The 23,737-nt window shown below is 40.7% G+C and overlaps 1 protein-coding gene across 1 annotated transcript in view; it reads left to right on the top strand.

Moving 5' to 3' along the window:
* Window positions 1-23,737, top strand: part of PRDM5 (PR/SET domain 5) — a 92,499-nt gene that overhangs the window by 24,686 nt on the left and 44,076 nt on the right. The window contains exon 3 of the mRNA XM_045290214.1: window positions 16,568-16,690. Coding sequence (XP_045146149.1) covers window positions 16,568-16,690 — 123 coding nt within the window. The remainder of the gene's footprint in view (window positions 1-16,567; window positions 16,691-23,737) is intronic.

The following is a 23,737-nucleotide window of genomic DNA, read 5'->3' as shown; positions in this document are numbered from 1 at the left end:
TGATGCAGTCCACACTCCAAAGAACCCCTGGCTCAGCTCGAACTGCCTCACCACTGAGCACCATGGCCTAGCCAAATGGACACGTACTCTTTCATGATGCATTTCAGTCCATAAGAGGTGGGGATGATATTTTCTACAACTCAGAGATTACTAGCAAGCACGTAGCTACTTTGCACATAATGGGAACTGACCAGACACTGCTAAAGGTATGCATAAAATTCTATCTGAGGAGTTCTTTGTTTGTTTTTATATACAGAAGATTAATGTTCACGGACTTGAATAAATTTCATTTAATGATTTTGTCTGTAATTTTCCCACTCTATGATAAATGACTACTCTGAAATATTTTGCTCCTTGAAGAATTTTTAGGCAGCTTGTATAATACTTCAGTGTGCTTATTTGTTACTTTCAAACTGTTGATTAATTGTGCTTTTAAACAATCTTTTCTTCTGTCAAGCCCGAGGGATCAACAGAAACATACATATTCTCTGTCTGCATTTAAAATGGTAATTTTATATCTTACAGATCTCAGATTTTTTGAAACCCAGAGGAGGGCTGTGCTGACATACTGCCAGGACTTGCATGTTGTCCCCAATTTGCATACTAATAAATAAATTGCAGATGACTTGAAAAGTAATATATACATAATTATAGAAGCAACTGTAGATCTTAGTATTAGACATGCTCTTTTGACCGAAGGTTTTTATTTTTAAAAACTTTAAATATCATTTGTAGCACTTTTATAGAATATCTAGGATATCCATGCAGCCTTTCGCAGATTTAACACATTTAGGATCTTTGCTCCCTAGTAAATTAATATCCAGGTAAAACTGTGCTTTCCCCAGCTGATACTACCAGACACCTGCCATCATAATAATAACATGATCTAATCTCAGTGGAGCAGAGGACTCTGGTGGCTCATATACTTTTGGTAACTTCCAGGACCGGTTTCTTACTTGGATATTGGAAAACCAAAACTCTCTAAAAAAACTAAACTTGGAAAGAAAAATCATTTAACCACAAAATTTGATGTGAACTGCTATGAAACTCTTTATAGCTTGTTGTTTTATCTTACACAGTGTGCCTGTTCATACATTGCAGAAATATGAATGTGCTTCGTTTGGGGATGGGGTGCCCTACTCTGCAGTAACTGTTATATCAGCACTGTATGTATCATAATCACATTGTTTTTACTGCGTCAACTTTCTAAACTAAATTACAAACCAAAAACATGGTTTTGTAAAACACCTGGTTAAGGAAGTATAGAATTGTATAGAATGATTCCCATTTCTTACTTAGGTGAATGCCCGAGAACTATAGGGTATTTCTGCTGGAGAGAACTATTAAAGGTAGATACGTCAAATAGAGCAAATACGTTAATAGCAAACAGCATATGAGCAGCAGAGTAGGTTTTTAAAGTTGGTAAAGAAATATTTGCTAATCATTGTGAATGATGTCATCCATTATGATGCAGAACGTGATAGTAGCCACATTCCTAAGTTCTTCTGTTTGGGGGTTCAGTACATGGAGCATCACTTCCGTTTCACCCAGTGAACACTCTTGGAAGATGAGGCCTGGTCTCCGTGACCCTGAGTCTAATATTAGGATTGCTGTTGGCGCCCCGGACAAGTTGTGCTCACTTTGTGAGCTAACAGCTGCCAAGGAAGTGTGATCTCTCTGGAGAAGGAAGGTGTCTTTGTCACTTTGTAATTTTAGATGATTTATTTTAAAGGACAGTTTGCTATGAAATTAAAAACACTCCCTTGGGTAAAGCCTTCCATTTGTAGCACAATTTTAACAAACCCAAACCAGTATTACATAGAACCTTTTGAGCGTCAATTTCCCCCAGTTCTCCTCTTTATTGTGTTCAACAGCTGTATTTTTAGTGGGTTATTATATCTTTATGAGGTGAAAAAAGGCAATGGAAAATATGTATGGTCAACAGTTTCCTTATGTGCTCCACTTCTGATGCAAGTTTGAGACCTCTACAGATGCACTAGTGAACATGTAGTCAGGCAGCTTGGTCATATGTGTAAGCTAAAAAGTAATCGGTGTAATGTCAGGCTTAAGATTTGAATAAAACTCATGAAATAGGAAATATGCAACCATGTCTTTTTTTGATAAGAGGAATGATTTTCTCTGTAACAAGAGGAAACATTGAAATTTATCAACAATATGCAGCATGCCCTCTCCCCACTCCCTTCCTTCACTTAACGTCAATAATTTCCATACAACTAAATGTCGGGTTTAAATGATGTTGAATGAATGGCATTTGTTCTTGGGTTACATGATTTACATTGTATGGTGATCATAAAAATCTCTGATCAGTCATACATTTCCTTTCTCAGACCATATTGTACACATAATTTATAGTGAGACAGTTTTTGCTCTTGTCCACTCTAAGATAATATAAAATGCACTGCTCTAGCATTAGCTCTGGGTGAGAAGTAATGCGGATGTTGCTAGTATGGCTCTTGACCTGAAGGGATGCTCTCGAGTGCTTTCCCTTCTCATTCTCTCCGTAGAGAAAGGAGCCCTGGGATGCAGGGCGGCCTTGAACTCACCAGTCACTGTGCTCAAGGAAAGATAGAGCCATCTGCTTCTGTAAAAGCAGCAGTGCTGAAACCCCCAGGGGAAGGTCTGTTCTGTCCCATCTTGTTGCTCCAAGTGAGAATTTATAGTTCTCAATGCCATTAAGTCGATTCCAACTCGCAGGGACCCACAGGACTGATTAGAACCGTCCCTGTGGGTTTCTGAGATGGCAGATGTTTAAAGCTGTCTTTCTCCGTAGGAGCTGCTGATGCATGCCAACTGCTGACCTTGAAGTTGGCAGCCCCGTGCTTAACCCACTGTACCCCAGGGCTTCTGTGACTCCATGGCATTGGGTTCTAATTTGCATATCCTCCCTTGCTTAATCTTGAAGGTATTTCTTCTTTTAGGATTATGTGAAAAGTCTTTCTGCAGAACATACCTATAAAAGTCCTGATGGTGTGGTTGCTTTTGTCTGTTCAACTATCTGTGGACACGCAGGTGAAGAGAATGCTGTTTAGGCTTTGCTAGGATTTGTTCCAGGAAAGGCATGCTGCTTGCCTATGTAAGAGTGCCGTCACTTCACAGAAACACGTAAGTGCTTTGGAAAATGAACCCGTGCTGCCAGCTTGTCAGTGTACTTCATGAAGGCCTTCCTCTGTGTGCCACTCCACCTCTCACACTATGTGTCACGCCGTCTCCTCCTCTGACTCCCCTCGTCTGTGCGACTGTCCATCTTATCCATGTCAATCCACCGCCCTTGGTCAAAGGCAGTGAGAAGGAAGAAGGCCCACTAAGCAATATCTTCATCACATTCACTGCATGCTGCAGCAGTTGCCACTTGTTTTCATGACTCTAACAGACACTCAGTCTCCCTAACGTCCCCTCTCCCCTGCCTCTGGGAACCAGTTACAAACCTGGATCTCTCTGCATTTGCCTCTTGTAGATATTCCATTTGAAGTGGATTAAGCATGAATTGTTCTTCGGTGTCTGAGTTATTTCACTTAGCAAAATGTTGTTAAGACTCATCTGTGTTTTTGCATGTATCAGAACATTTATCTTTATGGGTTAATGATATTCCACATACCATGTTTCATCAGTTCATCTGTTGATGGACCCTTTGGGTTGTTTATACCTTTTGAACCTTGTGAGTAACACTGCAATGAACATTGGTGTGCAGGTATGTTTGTGTGCCAGTAATTTCAGATATTTTAGGCATATACCTAGGAATGGAATTGCTGGATTGTATGGTGATTTCTATTTTTAACTCTTTGAAGGACTGCCAAACTGTACTTCTCGGAGCCTGCACCCTCTTATAATCCCAACAGCAAGTGATGGGAGTCCCCAGGTCCTCCACACCCCCTCAACACGTACTCTCCGTTTTCCTGAAAGCAGCCACCCGAATGGGCGTGACACTGGGATGGCTGGGACCTGAAAAATGGAAAATAAGTGAGGGTGAGCTGGAGAAATATGAGGCAAGCTTTGTCTGCTCCTATAAAATTTGCAATTTTGGAATGTAGGTTTGCTATGAGTCAAAATTGTCCAGATGGCAGTGGGCTTTTAATGAAGGTGACGTTCTCTAGTTGTGTTTTTAATTTGTATTTCCCTAAGGAGCCTGGGTGCACTATGTTGAAGGTCTCTGCTGCTAATCGAGAGGTTGGAAGTTCAAAACCAGTCGACCTTTCTGCAGAAGGAAGACTGACAAAGTGTCTCAGTCAAATGTGAGACTAGGCAAATACCACTTTGTCACATTGGGTTGCCATTTACAGGGCACTGAACAACAGGACAAAAATAACATTGACCCATGAGGTTGACACTCTTTCCAGGTGCTTTCTGGGCATTTATATTTCTTCTGTGATGGAATGTCTAGTAGTCACATTTTTGCTCATTTCTGTGTTACATTTGCCTTTTTTGTTGAGTTGTTCCATATTCTGCTTAAACAGGCCAGGAGCTGGCTCCACTCATGAAAGGAGTTGAGAATGAGATGCATTCTCCGAGCTATGGAGGCAGGGTGGACCTTTTAGCCTCAGATCTCAGGAAAGGACCACGATCCTGAAGGACTTATCCCTTTAGAGTGGTCCAGCTTCCTTTGCTGAAGGTCTACCCACACCAGAAAGAAGTTCCCATTTTCTTTGCCTGTTGTGGCCGTGGCAGGTTATGTCTGCTGTGAGGAAAAACAGGCCAAAGAAAAGCCCCCACTTCCTTTTTCAGAAAATAGTCCCTGCTGCAGGTTTCGTGCCCCAGGTTGGATGGCTTTCCTTACAAGGCCCTTCGTTGCCAAAGTTCTTACTGCAGCCAGACGGTTTCGTAGTAGGGAGATCGTTCTGTGGTAGTGCCCCCGTCTCCTGGCAACAGGAGCTTTTCTGCATGAGTTTTAGAAACTGAGCTATCGGGCCAAAGACGTGCATGCAGCAGGCCCTGTCTGAGTCCGTCTTTGGGTTTGCCTTCAGATGAGAGAGAGTAAGAGCTTAGCTAGACAGTTTGAGTGGAGAGCCTAAATCTTTCAGAAGCAAGTACAGTAGAGACCTGTATGTCGGAGAAGTGTGCTTTTCTGGGTTCTCTATCACTTTTAGGGTACACTTTAAATTAACCTTTCTGAGACTGTCCAGTGACACTCACAGGCCTTCAGTGACTTACATGTGAGTCGTATTTTGGCTCCTTTCTATTGGGCTGGATAGTTTGCTAGTGCTGTTTAACAAATGACACCCCAACTAGGTACCAGAAATTTATTGTCAGACATCAGAATTTTATTTTCTCAGGTTTCTAGACTCTGAGTTTAGGCCATGAGCTCTATGGGACATTTCTTCTTTGACTCAGCTTATAGGTCTGGTGGGGAACCTCTGGGTTTGTGGATTCATCTCGCGCCCCCTTTGCATGGTATCTCTAGGGTGTGTTTCTGTGTCTAGTCTGCTTTTTCTATAAACTGCTCAGAAGGCATGATACTTAGGAACCACCTTGCTCCAATATGAGGGGTTTGGTCCATGTGATCAGAGAATACCCCTGTTCACGTTGGAATTATAAACAGGTTTATGGGTCAGGACTTACCCATAACTTTCTGAGAGACACAGTTCAATCTCTAATAGTTCCTAAATTGACACTTCCCTTTTTCATTTTTCATTCTCTCTTCAGTTCTCTCTCTTTCAATTCTAAAAGGATATTTCATTTTAAATATCTTTTATATATGAACATTGCAAAGTTGAATGCTAACCTTATCTCTTTCCTACTGTTACCCTTCAAATATGGTTGTGTGCCAGTGCATTGATCCTGACTCAGAGAGATTTTATATGACAGACTGCACTGGGATACCACGCATACGCGCACACACATACACACAGCGTTGGTGTATAACAATCGATATATTCCCAACACGTTTGAGTCTCATTTTTTTGTACTATACCTTTGTGAAGACATGAACTGCCATCATTCATCATGCCACAGGTGTTATTAGGCCATAATGTCTATTGGGACAGGTCACCCGGTTTTCGGCCTTGAGCGGCTGGTGAGTGGTTAGCAGCCAGTGCCAGGCCTGGTTCTTTTTCCTTCGAACAATCGCTGCCTTTCAAATGTTTAACGAGAATGATTGATACTGCTCACTCATGCTTCACTAATTTGGGATAATTTCAGCTCAATACTTTGGCTTGTCCCTCACATTCATTACACAGATAGGTTCTACCCAGGTCCTTGTTTTGCATTTGCCCATCATTGTTCATTTTTTAAAAATAGTTTTATTGGCGTATAATTCACATATCCTACAATTCAGTAGTTCAGTCACAGCCAGAAGAGTTGTACAATTTTTATAGTCATTGCCCCTTTCCAAAGCCTTACTGCTTAGCACCTAAGGGACTTCCTTCGTTCTTCATCCCTTCACACCCAGTGCAGCCCGCAGAGTAGAGTGATCGGTTGTCTACCCAGGATTTCTCCCCTGTGGTTTTCCAGACAAACGGAACTGAGATATCGGTTGAGTTTCCCCGCTTCTTCCCTGTCCCAGGATGTTCCTGTGCAACTGACCCCTGTCACCGCAGGTGGTGGACACTGCACCATTGAGGCGACTGTTAGATTAAAGACCAAGCGTCTTCCTTGACACACTTGTCTCTGTGATCTTTCTCATTTGAGTTTCATTATCGTTAATGAACAAGAACTGACCCAATGATGTGGCTTTGGGAAGTGGGTTTATTAACTGCATCTATATCTGCCCATTAAAATATACAGTCATCCGTCATCATATCTGCATGAAATGACTGAGAAACCCTACCATTCTTTCATTGATATAATTTTCTCTACACTGGAGTCATATCTTGTGGGCTTAACTTGAAATTAATTCATAAGGCAACGCTACTATATAATTAAAATTACTCCCGCTTACCTTCCGTTTAGTTGAACATTAGATGATGGCCTTGGCTTGTTTATGGGTCATGGAAAGGCATGACCTTGACTACTGAAAACTTTCCTTGCTTTGATTTCTTATTCCCCTTGGCTGAATGGGTATAGTTTGATCTGTGTAAGTTGATTATCTGTGTGAAAAACTCTGTTGATCTTGAAAGATTCTGCCTCTTCCATTGCCTGGTTTATATCGTGTGATCTCGTCATTCACTCGATTCATCCCATGATTTATTTGTGACTGTGGCTAACCTCACTTACTTCCATGTTTGCAGTTCTTCTAGAATGATTCATGGTACTCAGCATGTGGTTGTAGCATGGTGAAGAGTTATGTAATAAGACACATAGTCAGCTCATAAGTAGAAAAAAGGCCATGGATGGAGTCTGTAGGAATCTATGCACTGGATCTCTTCTGCTCTTGCCTTCTCGAGAGAGGTGACATAACCTTGCTTTTCCCTTAGTAATGAAAATTCAGCTACACCTCTGTGCTCTTTAGAAGGAAGCCCATTAGTGTCCACGGTTTTTATTGCTGATCACAAAGGCACCCCCTGCCTAGCATGAACCAGAATTCAAGCCCTTTGGAAGGAAAGTGGGTATTAAACATAAACCACACAGTTTTCACAGTCCAGACACAGCGGACTGCCCTTATCTAATAACAATCGCCTGGGAACAAGTGTCAAGTTTCCTGTGGAAGCAGGCTTTCCTCAGGGTAGCAGTCTCAAGCCTACTAGACTATAGGGGGGCTTAAAAATTTTTGTGGAAATGTGGAGCTAAAGGATAACAGAACTTTCTCAGGAAATTTTTGAAGCCCCCTTTGTATTTATACTTTTCTGTACACATTCCATATGAGAGGCTTTTTATTATTATTATTTTTTAAGCACCAAGGATAGTTTTATTTTGTGATAGCTTCAGAGTCTAAAACAGTGTTTTGCAATAGTAGCAACTCAATAAAAAGATATTTATAGTACAAATATAATGTCCTGCTTTGGCAAGTAATGATTATTGTCTTTTAAAAAAAAATCCTTTATTGGGGACTTTTACAGCTGTCATCACAATCCGTCCATCTATTGTGTCGAGCACATTTGTACATTTTCAAATCATTTTCTTTCTACTTGAGCTCTTGGTATCAGCTCCTCATTTTTTCTCCCCTCCCTCCCTTCCCCACATTGCCTACCTCATGAACCCTGGATAATTTATACTTTTTTTTTCCCCCGAGTCTTACATCGACTGCTGTCTCCCTTCACCCACTTTTCTGTTGTCCATCCCCCGTGGGGGTGGGTGGGTTATATGTCGATGATTGTTATTGGTTCCCCCTTTCTCCCTACATCTTCCCCACTACCCTCCTGGTATCGCTACTCCCATTATTTGTCCTGTGGGGTTTATCTGTCCTGGATTCCCTGTGTTGTGAGCTCTTATCTGTACCAGTGTACATGCTCTGGTCTAGCTAGATTTGTAAGGTAGAATTGGGTTCATGAGAGTGGGAGGGAAGAAACATTACAGAACTAGAGGGAAGTTGTAAGTTTTGTCTGTGCTATACTGCACCCTGACTGGATCGTTTCTTCCTTGTGGCCCTTCTGTAAGGGGATGTTCAATTGTCTACAGATGAATTTTGGGTCTCCACTCCACCCTCTTCCTCATTCAGATCGATACGATTTTTTGTTCTGGGTGTTTGATGCCTGATACCTGATCCTGTCAACACCTCATGATCACATAGGTTGGTGTGCTTTTCTTCCATGTGGGCTTTGTTGCTTCTCAGCCAGATGGCCACTTGTGTATCTTCAAGCCTTTACAACCCCAGACACTATATCTTTTGATAGCCGGGCACCATCAGCTTTCTTTACCATCTTTGCCTGTGCACTCATTTGTCTTCAGTGACTCTCCTCTGCTCTAACATTTACTTTTCATCTTAGTGTCTAATCGTACCCTAACACTGTATATTGCTTATGTACATATGTACTACATGCTTTTGGATTTAAGGCAATTCACACATATATCAACCTAATACTAATAAGTACATTACTTTGTATATTTTATTTTGTATGTGTTTGTGTAATTCATATTTTCTGTTTCTTCATTAGTATTGGAGAGGCCACTTGAATAACGGAACCATGTTATAAGATTTTATTTGTACTTTTTCATAGAACTTTTTTTTCTATAATCAGGTAAGGCTGTATAGTAAATGTTGTTTAACAAATGTCTCTTAAATAAGTTATATATTTTTAGAATTTTCATCACAGATGTTTGATTTTTTTGAATATTATAAGAAAGGGAATGGATGAGTCTTAGTAATTGGGAATATTTGGATGCCTTAGGCACATTCTTATCCTAACATAATCCATTTGCTTCCACATGTAGCTGCATATATTTTGAAGATGTGAATGGAAGGAATATAATTAGATTTAAAGTGATTTAGTGTATTCTATTTTAATAACTCTAGAAAATCTATGTAGTAGGAAAATATTAAAACAAAATAAAGAAATAGAATTTGGGTTAGGTAACTGGGATTAAAGCAAAAGTGAATAATTTTTTATTTCTGCCTGTGGAAGGCATAATTATCTTTTTAGTCAGTGCTTTTAAAAACTTTACACAGGAGTTATGAGGTACAAAGCATCTTTTTAAGAAGTTATAGTGTAATTTTGGTGGAATTTTACAAGGCAAATTAGGCTATCATGTAACAATTTATATATCTGCATTTTCCACAATGTATCAGCATTCTCATTATTAATATTCTTGTTGTACTTTGTTCTTGAATTTAATTTCCCTTTGTCTTCTTATCTGCTCAGATTTAGTCTCGGGCACACGTTCATTGTTCAGTTCATTTAGATGATTACCTAGTGGAGCACAGTACTCAGAGGTGATAATATTTATTATGAACTACCTGTAATCTGCCTGAAAGGTGACCTCTGGCAGTGGTTTGAGTTCCAAGTATTAAAAGTACTTTTAAAAAAACACCTTTAAGCATATCATTGTGAATGAGGGTGAGTGCAGAGTGGAAACCCAAAGCCCATCTGTAGGCAATTGGACATCCCCTTAAGGAAGGGTCGCGGCGAGGAGACGAGCCAGTCAGGGTGCGATGTAGCAACGATGAAACATGCAACTTTCCTCTAGTTCCTAAATGCTTCCTTCCCCCACCCCCCCCCAACTATCATTATCCCAATTCTACGTTACAAATCTGGCTAGACCAGAGGATGTACACTGGTACAGACAGGAACTGGAAACACAGGAAATCCAGGGCAGATGATTCCTTCAGGACCAGTGGTGAGAGTAGCAACACCGGGAGGGTGGAGTGGTAAAGGGGAATCGATTACAAGGGACTACATATAACCCCCTCCCTGGGGGATGGACAACAGAAAAGTGGGTGAAGGGAGACGTCGGACAGTGCAAGACGTGACAAAATAATAATTTATAAATTATCAAGGGTTCATGAGAGAGGGGGGAGCGGGGATGGAGGGGGGGAAAATGAGGAGCTGATGCCAGGGACTTAAGTGGAGAGCAAATGTTTTGAGAATGACGAGGGCAATGTATGTACAAATGTGCTTTACACAATTGATGTATGTATGGATTGTGATAAGAGCTGTATGAGCCTCTAATAAAATGATTTTAAAAATGATGATGTCTATGTCTTGGAAACTCTCTCTTCTATACAACTAACTCTTTGAAACTTTTAATATAATTATTAAAACCTCAGTATCAAAAGCTTTTACCAGAATTTGGCACATTGTAGGTATTCTTTGTATATGTCATAGAGAAAATTCTCTAAGGGGTGACGATAACTACAAGTCTATGCATCTCTCAACCAGAACAAAGACTTTGAGAAGGAAATAGACTTTGGAGATGGACAAGGAGTTAGAGGAAGGGAGGGCAAGGGCAGGAAGAGAAAGCAATGGGTTGGCTGGACCGCTGATGGTGTGAACTTGGGTGAAATGGAAGACAGTAGTTCCCCAGAAGAAGAGCGGTCAAGGAGTGGGTCAAGGTAAAGTCTTAGGGGTGATTACTACTTAAACACAAAGTGGACGATCTGTAATGTAAAAACCAAAGTAAATAAAAAATTTTTGTCCCAGAGTTATCATTGCTCATGTATAGGATTTTCAGGAAATGTTGGCATGGCAAAAATAAACAAACAGATAAATAAATAAGTGGTGTGTATATTCCAATTTGTGCCATTGAAATTTGATTGCTTGTCCTGAAGGCATCTGCTAGCCACTGTGGACCCCGTTTCCACGTTGTACTTCTCCCCATGGTTCGGTGGTGTCCGGTGAGGTGTGGGATGGACAGCATTTTCTCCCATTGGACGCTTGCACAGGTTTGTGTGGTCGGTGAGCAGAACAGAGGCAGTCGTCTGTTTCAGAGGCCAGGAAGTTGTGCCCAGCCAGAGGAGAACCCTGGCTACCTGTGGCTTTTTGACTTCTAGTCCACCATTGTGATGACGCCACAATGCTTCTCAAAGACTTCTTTTACCTTGAAACATTTACAGCTCTAAATATTCATCACGGAGTCTCAGAGTGGTGCAAACAGTTCAGCCTTTGGTTACCAGCTGACGGATAGGCAGTGCAAGCCACATCCGAGGAGTCGAGTCGGGGAAGGGAGGTCGGGCAGTCTGCTTCTGACAATCAGAGGGCGCAGTCCTCCTGCGCACACACAGGGCTGTGCAGTCAGAGTCATCACATGGCAACCAAAAAGAACAGTAGCAGCCATGAACAAGAAGAGACTGCATCCATCTTATCGGTGCCTTCTCGTTCAGTATTATCGCTGTGTGTGTTTGAGTCCAGAGGCTAGTCACTCAATGGAGACACAGATCTGTAAGAACTGTACTTTCCCAAGTGATGACGAACAGGCGGATGTGTGGCTCCAGATTATCAGACATTAAGCTGGGTCAGAAAGGAACAGGACATGTAAGCAGTTGCATGTATGCATGCGCGTATGCATGTGTGTGCGCGCGCACCAGCGTGTAAACCTCCAAATCAGCAAACATTTATAATTCTTTGAAAAGGCAAGAGTAAAAAAAAAAATCAAAACCAACTACTCTGCTTAGAAATTATAAATCAATGCAGGTTCCTGGTGATGATCCTTGTTGATATCTGAAAGTCTCTCTCTCGCTCGCTTGTTCTCTGCTTTAAATCTGACAACAGCGAGCTGTCAGAATGGATTACTCTGCACAACACGCTCGCTTTTCTCTGCTCCTAAAGATATCCGGAAGTCTGCTTCATTAAGCACTCAAAGTACGGCATATGGCACTGCTTCAGTTAAAACAGTTGCGGAAAGGGAATGCCTATAACTTAAATAAAAACGATGATGACATTTCATACACCAAAGACCACCATATTCTAGATCTTAGTGCTTAAATATACCTTCTTTTGAAAGCCGTGTTGAAAGACAGGGACATCGATTTTCTTTTGTAAATAAATCATACACTATAACGCACTTGGGATTTCTCATCAAGAACGTCATTGCAGTGAGAACCAACTGTCTCTCACTGCTATTCAAGTTTACCATATGTTAAATAAAATTGCAGCTATCAGTCAGATGTTGCCACTTCTGGAGACAAGTCTGGCTTATTAACCGTGCTCTGGGAACCTGATGGTATGCACATTCCCGAGTGGAACTATCTTCAGGAGCTTGAAAAGACGGAAGAAAACTTAGGAAATAGCATCGCAGCCCTTCCTGCTGTGAAAAATAGCCATCCACGTAAGACATCTCTTCGCCTGCGGTTGTCGCAATTTAACCTCCTCCCCCCGAAAATGTCATTTTAGGACACTACGATTTGGGTATTAGTCTCACTTTTCTCTTTCCCTCACATATTGGGGTCTTAATAAATAATTGAGCCGATCTTGGGGCGCTTTTCTGGGCGAGGAGCCATAGGCAGCTGAAGGACGCTCAGCGCTGCTGAGGGTGCGCCGGTGACGGTGTCCAGCTGCACGGCAGCAGCGCCGAGACGCGTGCATTTTCTCCCAGGCTCCCGCGAAGGGAGCGAGGGAGAGCGCATTTGACCATGCGAGGGCCTCTTAACTTCGGACACGGGAGGGTTTTCACGTCACGTGAAGTGCCACAGTTTTAGAGAGATGAACAACGGTATGGAAGCAGGGGCGGTTTTCATTGTCACGTGAGGATTCCTTCTCTTTTTCGGTGTTCGCTCACCTTTTCCGGGTCTGGGAAGCCTGTTTAGCTCACCTTTTCCCGTGAAACTGTGGGAAGCCTGTGCTTGTGAAATGGAGATGATTTGTACTAGGAAATGAGAGTGTTGATTTTATTACAGGCCCCAGGAATGTAGAGGGACATCCCACCTAGGACAGTAACCAGTGGACTTCATTCCCATGAAAATTGATGAGAGAAGATAGAATGTGGGAGACTCGTTTTGACGGGGGTGGGGGAGGACAAGACTCTAATTGCCAATGTCGATGAGATGGTGGCACAGCATGGAGGGCAGTAAGAGGAATTTTGACTTTTCTTTATGCATTCGATGGTTTCACAATGTTCTGCTTACTAACTGCCTCAGGGTTTAGCATCACATTAAAACAAACAGACGGATACTTTCCTAGTAGCCCTCTGTCCTGAGTTGCTTCGGCTGGGCTTTGCTGGCAAGAGGAAGGATGGATTAGATTACTTTTGAATGTGCTTTCTAGGTGATGTTTCAGCGAGGAGCATGTGGCTAGAGGGAAAAGCTGAAAGTCCTGCTGGCAGGTAATCTGACAGCTTTAGTAAGCTGCTGCAGGCAGGAGTGCTGTCACGAAGGGAAGGGCCAGCCACACGAAAGGGGAAGGAAACGTGAAGCAGCAGCAAAAGCCCTTAGGAAAACAAACGTCGTTTGGATGAGATAGAAAAGGCATTTGGAATTTAAGACGATGTTATGCAATTGCTTTTTAGATGAATAGAAACTATGACTGTGCAAGCAACCTTTTTATAATACATATATATATAAAACGGATAATAATAGTGTGACAAGAATAAAAGAAAATCTGGATGTGAATTTGGATTGCTGAAAGGGACACATTTCGGAGGAAGCTTACTATAATATTAAATTATGCATTTCTCATGCACCTGCATATGATTTGGGAAGATAGTAGACAGAGCCGTCGTGTAATGGACTGGAAAGAAAAAGGAGTTACTAAAACTGAGTAATCGTACATTGTTGCAGTGCTCGGGCCTGGGAAAAAGTTGAACTATATAAAGAACACACAATGCCCCTGGTAAAACCCCCCAAGTGTGCTTCACTGTAATAAGTCACAGAGAAGTCTCTGTATGCTTCACATCTTTGAAGAGAGGTTCCCAATGTCAAACACATCTGATACATATTGTGATTAATACTAAGTAACAAATGTCTGACTAAGAAGGCCCATAAACTACTCTCTGTAAAGAGTGCAATCCGTTCTGAAATGGAGTCATGCTGTGGGCAAATCCATCATTGTCCCACGCCATAAAATTAGTTGGATTGTTTGGGATTTTAACAGTAAATGCAGATTTAAATATTTAATTATTCAGAGAAGATTTTTCTCTCAGGGATTTAGTGGATGGTCTGTTTACTTTAGTTGTTTGTTAATATAAATAGGAATATTGTTACTAGCTATAGAGGGTCCTACAGAGGAAGGGCTTTTACGCAAAGATTGTAAATTATTTACTTAAAGAAATACCCACTGTTGTCCTCCTTGAACGAGAGGCGTAAAGAGTGTTAAGCAATCTATCCTAAGCCCTGATGGCACTGTTGAGTAAGCTTTGGACTGCTAACCATAAGGTCGTCTGTTCAAAGGCCCTAGCTGTTCTGTGGGGGAAAGCTGAGGCTACCTGCTACTATGAAGTTTTGTAGTTTTGGAAACCCGGTGGGTTGCTGTGAGCAGAAATCAAAGTGATGGCAATGGCTGGCTTATCTTGTATAGCAGTATTGCTGTACTTTTTTTTAGGGAGGGAGGTGAGCATTGTTGAGTTTGTGGGTATGTGGGAAAGAAGAACAATGTTCAAATAATGCCCAAAGTAGATCTTCATAGTGTGATTGTTATTTAGTTACAAGTTGTAAATTCCCATAGCTACCTACATACCTAAGTATATGAAATACATATATGAGATATTTGTAGTTATAAATGCCTTTTTTTTAAAGCAATTACAACTTTCCTACTTTTTAATGAGGTCTGGGACTTTTGCTAGAGATTTAAGAATGATTCTTGAGGATCCTTAGACATTTAAGAAAATAGGAATTGTTGCAGAAATATATCTATATAAGAGAATAGGAACAAGCTGCTTTCTCCCCACCCCCTGCAAACAAAATATATATGTTGGGGTGGTCGTGGTTGTAAAGGTTGAAGTTGTCCAGGATTTCGTCTTGCTTGGATCCACAGTCAGTGTTCACGGAAGCAGCAGTCACGAGATCAGAAGATGAGTGGCATGGAGTAACCAACGACACACCACCTTTTTTGTTTTATAACAGTTTTATTAGTACTTTATCCACATGTCACCCAATTCAATAATTCAATCCTATCAAGAAGATACACAATTCTCACCATATTCAATTCAAGAGTATTCTCTTTTTCCTTGTAGTCATTGTCATTCGTGTAATTGTTTTTTTCTAATTATGGTAATGATATACAGACCAGAGTCTTCTCCAGTTCCACAAATTGCACTTCTCTGCCTTGAATTTAACGGACACAACAGACACCTTGGAAACTGCTTTTGACTGAACCTTCTAAAGGAACGGACCCTCATCCTGTGCCTCTTCTCGCGCTGCCCTCGAGGGGATCCTGAGTCCCACTGACCCCGTAGGACAGGGTAGAATCACTGTTGCGTTGAGTTTCCGAGACTGTAACTCTTTGCAGAAGTAGAAAGCCCTGTCTTTCCCCATAGAGTGGCTGGCGGTTTCAAATTGCTAACTTTTCAGATTTCAGCCTAACACTCATGCCACCAGGGCTCCTTGTGACTCAAATCAGTGCATTCCGGAGAGAATTTCTGTGTGCTCATCCACTGAGCACAGAAACATGTGTAAGCACATTTTGTTTGCAATAAACAGATGCATGTGTATGTGGGAATCCTAGTAATAACAACTTTCCTCCCCCAATAGTTTATCGCGATAAACGTCATGTATCATATACTTACGTAGTACAGTTGTTTTTTAAAAGAGTTGTATAAACATCACTACATTGAGTTCTAGTGCGTTCTTCCCCCTCCCTTATCTATTTCCCCTCCCCAGTTCCCCTCAATCTCCTCCCACCTGCCCTAATAAGCGATCACATCATGATCGTCTCTACACATTTGCCCCTTCTATGCTTCATATATGGGGGCACATACAAAAACAAAAAGTGAAACGATGTATTTGAAAAAAAAAAAAAGGAAGAAAGAGAGAAAAGACTACCGGAAATTTTGTTAAAAAAAACCCAACCCTGTGAGAAATTCTCTGTCAAGTAACAATCAAGAAATCTTTAAACCTAGAGCAGATCTATGATGGGAGATCAAATGGGAGGGAAATCAAATGACCAGATATCACAGTTGACCTTAGTAACAATCACTTTTTGGCTCACCCTCATTCTGTCCTTTGTCGTCCTGTCCTATCAGTGGCTGCCATGGGGTCTCGATGGGTTGGAACAGACGTGATGGCACGTAAGGACAGCCCCAATCTGCTTGATGCAATTAGCGGGGTGCAGACTGACATGCTGTGTGAACCCAGAAGTCTTTTATGTTTCAGGTTCGTGGGCGTAAGGGAGAAGTTCGGTACATTTTGGATGCCACCAACCCACGGTACTCCAACTGGCTTCGCTTTGTTCACGAGGCGCCCTCTCAGGACCAGAAGAACTTGGCTGCGATTCAAGTGAGCTTATTTGCTTCTTATTTGCACTCTTGACTTTGAGAGGAGTAAGTTAATTTATAACTGTACTCCCTGTTTTAAATGTATTTTCCAATGACCGACTTCAAATAACAGTAACTAACTCATAAAAGCAGAAAAAACTCATATCGTCAGCATATGCAGGAAGGGGAAAATTTAGCTGTAAACTGACACCAGATCACTCCCTTTATAAGAACTCTCAAGGGACTGAATTAGAGGTACTGATATTATCCTTGGCACATTTCACTTGTAAGTAGTTTTAGTTCATTTAACAAATGTGTATTGATGCGCATTTTTTGTGTGCTCTATACAAAGTGTAGTAGGTTGAGAAAAGCTTTATGGAGAGAGTTCCTTGGGAACATTCTCCATGATTAGACTTGGTGCTTTTACTGCTTCAAATCCCCCCTTCCCCCCTTCCCAGGCACCTCAGCAGAAAGGACTGATGGTCTACTTCGGAAAGATCATATGCAGTAAAAACCCTCTGGTCCCAGTTGCCCCAGAATCAGAATACATGGGGTCACTGTTAGTTTGAACCCCAGTGGTATTTTAGTGTAGAATTCTATAGGATGTTGGATTCTGTTATAAATTCTAAGCTGAACTTAGACCTCAGTGGGAATTAGGCAAGAAGATAAAAAAGATGCACTTTATTGGAATCATGACATATGATCTGGCAGAGACTTGGCGGGTCACACATAAAAGCTCACCCTCTCAGACCCTAAACTACAGAAGAGGAAGCAAAGCTATGATTGGAAGAAGCGATAAGGGAAGGGGGAAAAAGAGAACTCACATTAAATGCCTACCTTGAGCGCTGTTCTCAAAGTCAAATATACATGATCTCCTTATTCTCAGTAATAAGGTTCTATTCATTTGATGACCCTATGAGGATCTCACTCAATTCTGAATATAAAATCAAACGTGGTAGAAAGAAAATAAATGATTTTAAAGTAACCAGAAGACGTCATCATCTAGAATATTCCATTTCTTGACAATGTTAGCTAACCAAAATTTAAAAAAACAAGTATTAGAAGGTCAACGTGATTATTGCCTCTTTTTGGATGGCTAAATGAGAAATAACTGTTATCAAAGGATTGTGCTGAAATGGAAAATAAGGACTCTTGGGCAGCCAAAAAGGATCCAAGCCAGTATTCAGTGTATTCATGACATACAGTCATTGACCACTGATTTACACTGACCTTACTTGTTTATTCCCCTTTTCTCTTCCATATGTAGACATTATCTTTTTTCCCCCTGAAAAGTATTTTCATACTTAAAAAATATCACTTTGGAGGTTAAATGCATCTCATGAGATCTTCAGGTATGTCATGATTTATAAGCTCAAGTTAAGCATTTCTTTGCAAATGTCACTAATAGAAACATTCCCCATTGCTATTGCTTTAGGGGTCTTCCTGTTTATTTGGTCTCAAAATCTGTAGTATCATGAAATGTACTCAAGGCAAACCATTTTTCTTTGTAGGCTGGCTTCAATAATAATTTTAAGTTTTCTCCTAGCTGCTTTAATAAATGTCTTTCTGTTTGTTGTCGGTTTTCTAGCAGTGATAGCTTGCCTCATTTGCCAAAATTTACAAGGTGCTATGCACTCAACTTTGATTTTTGCCTGGCTTTTGCTTATAATGATTTCTTTAGTTAACAGAAAATTGTATCAATACATGTTTCTCGTTATTTTTTTTTACCATCTATATTTGCTATTGTATGTCCTGTTTATGTAATAAAATCATTTTTAAGGCACCTATGCATCTTTTTTTATTACCTATATTTCCAAGACTTACTAGATTTCATATTGAGTCAATGTACTTAATGCAATGTTTTTCTTCTAAGTAAACTATGATTCCTTGAGAAAGAATATAAATCTAAAATGATGAGAATTGCAACTTTGGCATTCCAATTAATTATTTTTTGGCTTAACATGGGGAGAGGTGTACATTGGGGTGGGATTAGAATAAAATTCATGTGAGTTAGAGACTGAAATTTCACTTAGAACCTTAATTAGAATCTAAGTCTTTTATTTATTTTTTTCCTGAAACCATTTTATTGGAAGCTAATACAGATAACATATTGTCCCATAGTTCAAGCAGATCAAGCAGTTTTGTGCATTTGCTACCACAATCAGTTTAAAAACCTTCTTTTCTTTCTTGAACTCCTTGACATCAGCTCCTTTTTACTACCCCCTCCTTCCACAGTAACCCCCCCCCCAAAAAAAAAAAAAACAACAACTTTATTTTACTTGCTATCTCAACAGAAAAATGTAACTAAAATTCAAGAGGGTCACTTCCAATGACAAAATACATCTGAGATAAACCCCAATATGAACACACCCCCTCTCCACCAAAAAACTCCCAGAAAAATGTTTAAAACCATATCAGGTCAGATGTGTATCAGAACGGGTGAATCAACTGACAAGATTTTAACCTAACAAGTCAGGTTTATTATTTTGGTCTCTTACAGACATCTCTGCAATGCACTCTGTTTGGTCACCAGTTTCTCCCCACTCTGTGATGGACAGAGGGAAATCACCAGAGGCTTATTTCCCGTGTAGATCTCACACATGAATATTATCTTGGTCTCCCACTCTCATCCATTGCCTTCTGCAAACAAGAATCTTACAATTTAGGCTCTGATACTATTCCCTTCTTCATTTAAGCCCATTTAGAGGATGAGAGTCTTTTGGTGCAAAAGTAATGATAGTGCCTTGAATTCCAACACTTGTTCTTCTCTTTCCAATACATGTTGGATGTGAGAGTTGAGAGAAAAAGAGGCAAAGGGCATTTATAGAGGTCTAAATACAGGCATGTACATATGTAAATGTACTCATTTATGATTACAGGGAAATAGATATATGTGCATATATTTATAGGTTTAGTATTAAGGTAGCAGAAGGACATTGGGCCTCCACTCAAGTACTCCCTTAATGCAAGAACACTTTGCTCTGTTAAACTGGAATTCCGTGATGCTCACCTTCCTGACATGATTGCTGAAGACAAATGGGTGCATAAGCAAAGGTGGTAAAGAAAGCTGATGGCACCCAGCTATCAAAAGATATAGCGCCTGGGGTCTTAAAGACTTGAAGGTAAACCAGCGGCCATTTAGCTGAGAAGCAACAAAACCCACATGGAAGAAGCACACCAGACTGTGTGATCATGAAATGTCAAAGGGATCATGTATCAGGCATCAAAGAACAAAAAAATCATACCATGGTGAATGAGTGCATATTGGGGACCCAAAGCCCATCTGTAGGGTTGCGGGGGCGGGGGTGGGGGGTGGATACGAGTCAGTCAGGGTACAGTGTACCAACGATGAAACACAACATTCCTCTAGTTCTTAAATGCTTCCTTCCCCCTTCCCCCTCCACACCAATTCCACCTTACAAATCCGGTTAGACCAGAGGATGTACACTGGTACAGATAGAAACTGGAAACACAGGGAACCCAGGACAGATGATTCTTTGAGGTCCAGTGGTGAGAGTATCAACACTGGGAGGGTGGAGGGAAGGGAACCGATTACTAGGATCCACATATAATCTCCTCTCTGGGGGATGGACAACAGAAAAGTGGGTGAAGGGAAACCTCAGACAGGATGAGATATGACAAAATAATAATTATTTATAAATTATCAAGGGTACATGAGGGAAGGGGGAGTGGGGAGGGAAGGGAGAAATAAGGAGCTGATAGCAAGGGCTCAAGTAGAAGGCAAATGTTTTGATAATGATGATGGCAACAGGTGTGCAAATGTGCTTGACACAACGGATGAATGTATGGATTGTGATGGGAGTTGTTCGAGCCCCCAATAAAATGATTTAAAAAACAAAACAGAGATCTTTGTTAGCTCTCCTGAGGTGTAGTTTCTCTTCTTTGAACAGTAGCTGGAACAGCAGATTGCTCAGGGTTTAAGATCACACCTGAGCTAGGGGCAGAGAGCATTAATAGTCACGTGGCTGAAACGGATGGCAGCTCTCTGATTGGTTGTGGGAATCTCTAGAGGCTTGCATTCCAGGCTAATGCTAGAAACATTGAATTGGTAAGAGAAGATCATAATGCTTTCTGCATAGCATTATGAATCACTGGGATTCAAAAATTGCCTCTGAAATTTAGGGTATTCAGGAAATTTTTTATTTGAGCTTTATGTCTCAGGAGTGGAGTAAATGAGAAACATTTGTGTCTATGTGGCTTCCTTGATGGAAAACGCCAAAACTTTGTCCAGATTTTTCAAACAAGGGATTAAGAATTTGAAGCCTGTTTTGGCAGAGGTTTGGAACTCCTTCTTGAAGATTCAATTGTATTTCTAACTTTGCAATTTATTTGATTTGGGAAGATTTGCTTTGGAAACTATTTCGGGCTATGCATTATTGAAGGAGGATCTGGTAAGCAGACAATTTCCCACATGAATACATTTTATAGTAATCAGTTGAACTGGATGCTCAAAGTTTGGAAAATTATTTCCAATGATGACAGGAAATTTCCAGGGAGAAAGATATGGTTTGAAATGATCCCCAAATCATAAACACATAATAAAGTTTCATTTAATTTTATTTCACTAAAAATATAAATACATATGTGTTACTAACCCCAAAAAACTGTTTTACAGACTTAGAAATTATAGTCTTTTGATAGAAAGTTATCATTATAAAGAATTAGTGTCATTTAGAGTTGAAACTACATTTAGAAATTTTAGAAATATAATATTACAGTTCATGTCCTTTTTGAAAATATAAATCATTTTATTGGGGATGCTTACAGCTGTTATAACAATCCATACATCAATTGTATCAAGCTCATTTGTACATATGTTGCCATCATCATTTTCTGAACATTTTATTTCTACTTGAACCCTTGGCATCAGCTCCTCCTTTCCACTCCCAACCCCCCCACTCTCATGATCCCTTGATAACTTATAAATTATTATTGTTTTCATATCTTCCACCATCTGACATCTCCCTTCACCCACATTTCTGTTGTTCATCCCTCTCGGTGGTGGTGGGCTTGGTGTTATACATCGATCATTGTGATCAGTTCCCTTCTCTCCCCCTTCATGCCCCACTTTTCCCTACCCTTATGGTAGCACTACAGTGCATGTTCTTAAGGATGTATTTCCATACAAGTCTTCTCTGGAAAATTTTTAATATATTATTGACAAAAATGAAAAATTGCCATATTAAGAAAAGTGAAAATATGGAATATATTTTGGGATAAGGCATACCTCAGGGTACCACAGCATGGAGACAGTCTAGACCAGGGCTGGCAAACTTGTAAGATTCTGTCCCTCACAACAATTAAAAATTTTTCTGAGATTCGTAAATGTAATTTGAGAGCCAACATTTTTACAAACAAATGAAATCATCATGATCTCAATAATAGCCTTCAAATTTTTTCAGTCTTACTTCAGAGCCCCATGTATGTACCCAGAGAGCCACACGCATGGCTCCTGAGCCACAGTTTGCCGACCCCTAGCTCTACACCGCCGGTGCTCAAACTTACTTGGCCCACTACCACCTTTGCAGAAAAGAAAAATCACCCAGTGTTCCCTGGCACTGAGAAACACTGGTACTGTAGCCCATCGCGCAGGGGCCAGTGTAGCTATCTGCTTTTGAACCCAGCTGGACCATTCCACTGGTCTAGATCAGCTGAGTGGGTAGGGGACACTGAGTGGAGTTCATGTCAACAGAGCTCTGATTCAATTCTGATTTGAATTTGGATTCTTTTTTACCAAGGGCACACTTTTAGTGCCTGTTATTTGATCTACCTACCAGCTTGCCTTGTGTGAGGGTCTTTGGCAGTGGACACCAGGGTCTTCACTGACGACGCATGGCATGTGAGTGTGGTCCGATTGATAGAGCGAAGTGACCTGCAACTTCAGAGTGTTCAAAGCACGAGCAGGACCATCTTCATTGTCACCAAACTACTGAGACCCACAGGTTTTCAAGTACTGCTGACGCAGAATCCAGACTTAATCAAATACAACCAACCAATCAGCAAAAAGAAATAGCAAAAGTACTCATTATTTATATGAAAAATTATGAATATTTTCTTTTAGTTCTGTTTCTTGCCTTCAGGAATAGATGAACGGAGCCCTGCTTTCCAGCACGGATCTTACACAAACGTAAAGTACAACTAGGGTCTCTTTTTCCAATGTCATTAAAATAACAGCGAAATAACTGGCAGATCTTTCTTGTAACGGATTCTTTATCCAGAGAGGTGCATATTTGTCTTTCATTAAGGTAACAGTTTAAATTGAAGTAAAATTGCAAGCAATTGGTCATAAGAAGTTTTAAATACCAGCCCTATTGTGGTCATATGGTCCTCTGGGAAATAGGGAAATTTTATTATATATTAATTTATTGGCAGAGTAAATGTGTATTCATAGAAATATCCTTAAATAAAAGATACATTGTATATAATGCTGACCATGAGATAGATGCTATGATGATGATGATGATGATGATGATGATGATGATGATAGCAGCTGGCATATAATGCTTACTAGTTCTGTATTGGCTCATTCAATCTACCCCATGCCCCTGTGAGAAGGGACTATAAGTATCCTTTTGTCAGATGAGGATACTTTCAGGTAAAGGGTCCAAGTAACTTCTGAGGCTGCTCAGCCAGTGAGCAGCTGGAAAGAATTTGAATGCCGATGATCTCTCTTGAGTGCCCAGTGTCTTAACTCATGTGCTTTGGCTTGAGACGATGTATGAAGGTATAATTCAGATTTTAAGTAGCCTCTCAAGTTTCGGAACCACTTTTATTAGAGCCTGACGTTTGAGTTAGTTCCAGGATGACTGTCTCTTGTCTTAGCTGCACATCTGTATGATGGTGGCTGCGTCACAGGGCCCTCAAGGTCGAATACCCCAGAACAGCAACGTTTGTTATACTGGTGCCCTGGATGATCTTGTCTAGTGGTTCTGGGGTTGTAGCTCAGGGACTTTCATAAAGATACGGTCAGACGGTTGGCTGGGGCTGTAGTCTCTAAAGATTTGACTGGGCTGGAGGTTGTACTCCCATTGCTATTGGCTTGTGGTTT

The sequence above is a fragment of the Echinops telfairi genome, unplaced genomic scaffold (assembly GCF_000313985.2).
Source record: "Echinops telfairi isolate 266 unplaced genomic scaffold, ASM31398v2 ScPeMD7_33;HRSCAF=127, whole genome shotgun sequence".
Lineage (NCBI taxonomy): Eukaryota > Metazoa > Chordata > Mammalia > Afrosoricida > Tenrecidae > Echinops > Echinops telfairi.
This window is presented reverse-complemented; position numbering and strand designations above follow the sequence as displayed.